Source organism: Polyodon spathula, chromosome 40 (assembly GCF_017654505.1).
Source record: "Polyodon spathula isolate WHYD16114869_AA chromosome 40, ASM1765450v1, whole genome shotgun sequence".
In the NCBI taxonomy this organism is placed as follows: Eukaryota; Metazoa; Chordata; class Actinopteri; order Acipenseriformes; family Polyodontidae; genus Polyodon; species Polyodon spathula.
Window position 1 is genome coordinate 3,177,507 of NC_054573.1, and position 7,567 is coordinate 3,185,073.

A 7,567-nucleotide genomic window follows, 5' to 3' on the forward strand; every position below is an offset into this window, starting at 1 on the left:
CATGGGAGAGGTGCTGGCAGTCATTCTAGGAGCCTGTGTGGTTCAGTGGATAAAGAAACAGCAGGTCCCCGGTTCAAATCCCAGCTCAGCCCCTGACTCGCTGTGTGTGACCCTGAGCAGGTCACTTCAGCTCCTTGTGCTGCGTCTTTGGGGTGAGACGTTGTTGTAAGTGACTCTGCAGCTGATGCACAGTTCACACACCCTAGGCTCATATCTTGTAAAGTGCTTTGTGATGGTGGTCCATTATGAAAGGCACTACATATAGATTATTATTCACAATGTTAGAAGGGATCAGATCTATACAGTGGGGTTTGTGCTATTTTAATCCCTTTTTGGATTACGTCTACAGCTTGAGTGTACCAGTAACTTCTAACATGTGTAAAATCATTAATAGGGGCTTATCACCATGCCTTTCAAACCCCTCAGTATTGGACTTACCAGATTTCCTCCTAGCGGCTGCTGGGTTAATAATATGCATTACTTGCCCTGCACTAAGCAGTAGCACCCCTGTAATGGATTTCTATGTGCTTCTATATATTTACAATCTAGTAGAAGATGCTTTGTTTTTTCACTGTGTTTTCAAGCATACATCAATGAAGGGGTTATTTAGTGCCAGATTGGATCAGATCCCAGATCTGACTTTTTATCAGACAGGCGAGATGTATGCAGTTTGCAAAAGATGAATCACGTGGGGAAGAAAAAAAAATGACATACCATGTACAGTGAAAAAACGCATGCAAAATCTATGAGTAAAAAAATGTTTTTTTGCGACCCCTAATCAAATTAGGGTAACGCAGATGTCAGTGCAGTTACCAACACCAACAAGAAGGCATTAAATAAACATGCAGAAGAGAATGAACCCTTTACAGGAGCTGCTCTGAATCAAGGTCAGTAGATCTCAAACCAAAAATGATATCCCTCTTCGCTAATGAGAAGATATATCACCTTTCTGTTAACAAATGAAGCCCTGGTTACTGACATATCTGATGAATCCAGCATGGTTTGCAACGTATTTTCTTACGATTACTTGAAAGATTGTCATCTCTGAGTCAACCATGAGTCATGAGCCTGTTTGCTCTTTTTCTGCATACTGAGCTAAATTACTTAGAAATTTCAGCTACTTCACTGCTCTGAGCTACACCCAGTAGACCACAATGCCTCCGCTATCTGCAGACTTAAAACACATTACAGGGAATTACTTGGAAATTCAAAATGACTGTGTCCGAAACTAGTCAATTCAACTTTCAGAATTTTACTAAATGTTTTAAACTCTGTCAATACATGTTGTCACTAGCTTTAGTATTTTTACAGTTGTACACATATAGGCTAAACCTTTTTCATATGCATTATTTATGAATTATTTTCCATGCACACGTCAATGTAGCCTCAATTATAATCATAATAATGATTATTATTACGCACTTGACTGTTACAGCAATGTATACAAATTGAACATCATTATCTATTAAATGGTTTGTGATGCTTTTTTTTGTATTATTTATTTTCCTACAAACAAGTTTCAATCTTGCTATCTCCTGTTTAAGAATGTTCCCAGCGTAGTGAGATGTGAGAAGCTGCTGGACTGGGCTGTGCCGAGTTGATGACAGTCTGACTCAGACGGTACACTTTCGGAGAGTCTGGAGCAGAGGGTCCCCTGTTCATCTCTCCACTCCAACACAAAAGCACATGCAAATCAAATGGGTTTGCTATATTTTCATTCGTTAACCAATGCTTTTAAATCCATCCTCTTACACCCTATAAGCACTTGCAACATTGTCACGGCCCCATTCAAAGTAGTGCACACAAAGGCTTGGAAATACATGTTCTTACCTCTTTGTAGCACTAGCAGCTAACCAAGACCAATGAAGATTTTTCAAATATACACAACAGACTTGAAAGTTGCTGCTGCTTCTTGGTACCTAATCATTTCCAAGTATGGGAAGTACGGTTTACTCAAATGTAATCTGAAGCCTTGGTCAGCAATCCTCATAAAGGAGGCTGTGCTATTTTTTGTAAGTGCTAATAAGAGGAAGGCTTGAGCAGCACCCCTAACCGTTCCTCCAGGAGAGGCTGCCCCGGGGGGCACATTCACCAGGAAGGCAGAGAGGCATGAGTGGAGCTGCTGAGCCTCTCGGGATCAGGAGCCTGCTTGTTGCTGTGCAGGGTAGTGGCAGGCAGCCTGGGGGTCCCCTCCCTCCCAGGCTGGTCCCCGAGGCTGTAGGCTGGAGGCAGCAGCAGTGGCGGTGGTGCTGGCTAGCTCCCCCGTGAGATCGCTGTAGCCCGAGTTGACCATGGCTTCCTGCAGCCGGGCCCAGTTTTGAGGCTGGTTGCAGCGAGCGGCCAGGCAGAGCAGCCTGGTGTGCTCCCGCAGCTCCTGGATCTGGCGCTGGGTGCTGTGGTTCTGCCGGATCAGCTCTTTGGTCCTCAGGGTGATGCCCAGCAGGCTGGAGCGACTCAGGATCTCCACTGTGTTGAGGAAGCGCTGCTGCTTCTCCAGGTCTGAAGCCTGCTTCCTGAATGCCTTGGACTCCCTCCAGGACTCCCTGGGGTGGGTCAGCAGAGAAGAGGCAGATGAATACGAAGTCTCGGAGCTGGAGACTGAGGGAGGCCCGGACACAGGGAGCTCTGTGGGGCAGGGGGAGAGGAGGCTGCACAGGTCGGGGCTCTCTGAAGGGATGAGGGGCTGTGGGGGAGGTTGATGGAGGTTCCTCTCCATCTTCTCCTGCAGTTTGGGCACCGACTCCCTCCTGTCCACCACACAGACTCTCTTGCTCTGGCTCTTCCCAGCGTGCGCTCCCCCCAGGTTTCCATGCTTTCCCGGTTTCCCTGCCTCCTGGTCAGGGCTCTTCATGGGGTGCGGGGCGATGCGGGGGTAGGAGTTGAGGATGGGGAGGTAGGTGTCCCTTTTCTTGCAGGGGTTTTTCAGCTGGGCACCGGCTCCGGACTGCTGGATGAACAGGACCTGGGCAGCCCCTTCACCGCTCACTGTGGTCAGATTCGGCTGACCGCCCCATGCCAGCTGGCTGTGGAGAATGGGGCCAGTGTAGGTCTGCAATGTCAGGGGCTACAGAGAGAGAGAGAGAGAGAGAGAGAGAGAGAGAGAGAGAGAGAGAGAGAGAGAGAGAGAGAGAGAGAGAGAGAGAGAATGAGAGAGCTTTGCAAATCAAAAAAACAAACCAGAAATGTTAATGTGGTACTAACTACAATGCATGCCTACGCTTTGTATAAACAACATTATCAAACACCTATAAATACCTCCAGTGTTTTGATTCAAACACATGCCCCCTTCAGAAAGATATGTACAACATATTGAAATGCTGGGCAGCTGGCTCTTTGAGCTAAAATAAATTATTGTGTTTGATACATAATATCATCCTACAAAGGAAATAAATGCAGGAAGTGAGAGGTGGACTGGAGTATTACACCAACCCAGGAGGGTGAGACAGGCAGATAACACACTTAAGAGACTGATGGCACAGAAAACTAAATATAGTTCTTAACAAAACGTTATAGATAATTGTACAGATAATGCAGTAGTTCCAACTGGTTCTAAGCAAACATGAAAATGAGGGTGGAAAGATTAAATGTAAATCAGATATTGAAAGAGACTTTGTTAATGTTAATTAGAATTAATATAGATTTAAAGATGTAAGTAAAAATAAATATATAGAACACCATTACATCATGTAAGAAACACAGGCTCCCTTGAGAAAGACATATACAACATATCAAAACATTGGGCAGCTGGCTCTGAGCTAATATACACACACACACACACATATATATATATATATATATATATATATATATATATATATATATATATATATATATATATATATATATACACACACACACACACACACACACACACACACACACACACACACCTGTTTGATGACCATGTTTTTAACAATGTAGACGGGGGTAAGGCCCCCTGAGCGGTGAGTCACACTGCTGGAGGAGAAGGAGGAGGAGGGGTGGTGGTCCTCAGAGCCCATCTGCAGGTACTCTGAGCTGCTGTCTGCAATAGAGAGAGAGGAGAACAGAGAGACACACTGACACAGTGGCACAGACAGACAGACAGACAGGCTGACTAACCAACCCCAACAAAAACTGCTTCTGAAAAGACTCCCCAAGGCAGATTTCTCAGGCGAGGTGGGAAACCATGTTAGCGCTGCACACGTTTCACACATCTCCTGTAGAAAATGACCCTCGGGAGAAATGTTTGCTGGAATAGATAGGCTGTCAAAAATTAGAGTCTATTTTATATTATACAGGGGGAATCACCCTTAAAAAAAACAGCAACACCCAAACATTTCAACAAAATGAGACACTCCCGGTTACTACCACAAGATGGCGGTGCCACCCTGCTTAAACACTTTCTTCACGCGCAGAAGGTTGTACAGGACAATCAGGACTATGCTTCATCTTCTAAATGTTGTTGCTGGTGAATTCAGTGCTAAATGTGACTTCTAGTGGAAACTTTTGCCATTGAATTTACACTGAAGACACTGAGAAAGACTTCTAGTGGAAACGTTTGCCATTGAATTTACACTGAAGACACTGAGAAAGACTTCTAGTGGAAACGTTTGCCATTGAATTTACACTGAAGACACTGAGAAAGACTTCTGGTCAAGGCGTTTGCTATAAAATTTTCTTTCAGTATTTCTACTGGCTGTGATTCAATGAAGCCCAACACTCACCAAAGTACCCCGAGTCCTTCTCTGACTCACAGCGCCCTGCCCTCATGGTGGCGCTGTTGCTCTTGTCCTTGGCGGTCTTGCTGGCACTGCAAGGGGGGTAGGGGGTGGGTGCTCCTCCTGTGGTATCGTCCCGCTGCCACTGGGCTCAAACCAGTCCAACCAGACCCTGTTAACAGACACACACCAGTGACAGCTTTATACTCCCTTTGAAACAAGCACTGCATCATGTAATAAAACAGAGTGAAAGCATAGGGAAGCATTAGAAAGCACAGGGAAGCATTGGAAAGCATTAGAAAGCATAGGGGAGCATTGGAAAGCATTGGAAAGCATAGGAAAGCATTAGAAAGCATAGGGAAGCATTGGAAAGCATAGGGAAGCATTAGAAAGCATAGGCTCCAGGGACAATGGCGCAATAATTGAAATGTAATCGTTGCTGTGTGAACGACTCCTGCAGAAGTGTTGGTCAAACATTCAAGAATACCGTTTCAAAAAAGTTTACCACCGAAAATTTGAAAAGTATTTTCTTTTTAATTGCAGGTTTCCCATGGTTACACTATGCATTATGTTTTAGACACAGCTCTGTGTTTAAGCTTCCTTGTCTTATGCTGTGCTCTTACGATGGATCGGTTTTGTAAGGCTAGAGCTCTGACCTTTGATCATATTTTTGGCTACAGACACAATAAAAACAACGTGTAAGTTATTATTTTGATTTGGTTTAAACGAATTATTTGCCTATAAATATAATGTGTGTGTGTGTGTGTGTGTGTGTGTGTGTGTGTGTGTGTGTGTGTGTGTGTGTGTGTGTGTGTGTGTGTGTGTGTGTGTGTGTGTGTGTGTGTGTGTGTGTGTGTGTGTGTGTGTGTGTGTGTGTGTGTGTGTGTGTGTGTGTGTGTGTGTGTGTGTGTGTGTGTGTGTGTGTGTGTGTGTGTGTGTGTGTGTGTGTGTCTGTTTTAAGGTTTACTTTCAATTACAGATATCATGTATACAATTTAAATTATAAATATATTGTTTTAAATCTGTAAATAAAATAGTGTGAGCCCTTACCTGCTCTGTTGCCCCTTGTTTAAATAGTTAGGTACAGCACAGCATCCAAATTCTTCACGGCCCCGGTTACAAAGTGTGTTTCAAATCGAAATATAGTACCTCATCTCGAGTTCATTATTCCTTTCAACGAGGCGTCCTCATCATTTTGAGCGACACCAGTTGTGAGACAGTCCTCGAAGGGACATTTCTGTTGTGCCCGGTTGCACCTCACGAAGCACTGAGCGCTGTTTGTGTACGGCTTTGCAAGCTGCTCTCCGCCGCTGTCCAGCGAGCAGCCGAGAACCCTCCCAGCCCAACTCAACCATTCACAGACCAGTCTCTGACTGGGATCGTCCACTGGAGCGGAGCCCGCAGTCAGTGACTCTCAGCCAGCAGCCAGAGCCGTGGCCAATCCCGTGTAGAGACACGTGTGGGGACGGGGTCTGTTTCAGATACACGTGAACGGGCAGGAATGCGGTGTAGTTACACAGGGCTGTCAGAACGGCCTGAGGGGAGCGTGTCTGATTATTACAGCAAGGTCACGAAACTGTTAAAATACTTTCACCCGTATGCCGCACAGGACGCTTGCATTACCAGCAGCCAAGGGAGGAATGATAGTGCCGTGACAAGAAAGCTTGTGTTTGTATTTTAGTGCTCCTGCAAACAGCGCCATTCAAGGTTTTGCACACGGATGTGTTGCACAAAGAAATCATATATATATATATATAGTCATATACTGTATAGGTTCATCTCTGTCCATATAGCTTGCTTGACCGTCGCTTTCCAGTTATTAAAATCTACAGCTCCACGTGGGGAAATCCCTCTGTGACGCAGAGCCCGGTCGCCTCGGCGACGGAGGATACCCATGACGACCCAGCCCACCCCATCAGCCAATCAGCGTACCGTGCATGCGGCGGCCACGTGCCGAACACGTGTCCGGGCAGCTGGGGAAAGCAATGTGAAGGATTGCTAAGCGGTCTCCAGATACACACCAGATAAGACCCGAGTGAATTGCGGGTTTCTGTTCTGGTTTATGGTGGTCAAAATGGTTCTTTCTATTATATTGTTTTCACTACAGTGCTGCTAAAAAGAAAAAAAAAAAAAACGTTGATCCTATCCTGAGAGGCTTATGGGCTGGGTATTCTGTAACAAACCCATTACAAAACCGAGTGCTTCAATTCAAACCGTGTGCTTCAATTCAAACTTTGTGCTTCAATTCAAACCGTGTGCTTCAATTCAAACCGTGTGCTTCAATTCAAACTTTGTGCTTCAATTCAAACTGTGTGCTTCAAGTCACATAGGGTCGCCAGTGTGAAGGGGGCTGTTTTTATACATGTGAGCGGATGTCGAGTAAAATAAACTGAGCGAATGGAAACCAAAAAAGTATTTTACACGAGACATTTTTTCTTGTGTAAATGTCAAGAGTTAAAAAAAAAAAAAAAAGTGCCAGTCTCTTCCACCTGGGGTCACTGTTCTCTTCTGAATTAAGCAGATGAACAAACCTCACTAAATGTGATGCTATCAGCCGCTCTCCAGCTGTATGAATAGCATGTGAGTTAATGAATCCCCTTCGTGTTGCCTTGAATGGTTTTCTGAGTTTTATTTCTATCTCTTTTGTTTCAGGGTAACAGACTGAACTCTTTGGAGTTTAGCAAGCTGGTTCATCCAAGTAAGGACTCCTTGATCATCGCTCCTCATATAAGCGTTTCTCAATTAAATATACAGGCTGTTGAGACACACATGAACAGGAGAAGGGTTACAGACGAGACGAGTCTGCTCAGCCCGTCGGTGCTCGTCCGGTTCCTAGCTGCTGCTTGATCTCAAACCTTTGTCAAGTT

General features: G+C 44.9%; 1 protein-coding gene across 1 annotated transcript; it reads right to left on the minus strand.

Annotated features, from left to right (window-relative positions):
- Positions 1–201: 201 nt before the first annotated feature.
- si:ch211-132b12.7 (uncharacterized protein LOC564531 homolog) lies at positions 202–6,113 on the minus strand. Its single transcript, XM_041236313.1, has 4 exons — positions 5,751–6,113; positions 4,707–4,872; positions 3,891–4,024; positions 202–3,064 (listed from the first exon to the last, which is right to left on the minus strand). The coding sequence occupies exons 2-4, from the start codon at positions 4,750–4,752 to the stop codon at positions 2,138–2,140; spliced, it is 1,107 nt and encodes a 368-aa protein (XP_041092247.1). The 5' UTR covers positions 4,753–4,872; positions 5,751–6,113; the 3' UTR covers positions 202–2,137.
- Between the last annotated feature and the right edge of the window lie 1,454 nt (positions 6,114–7,567).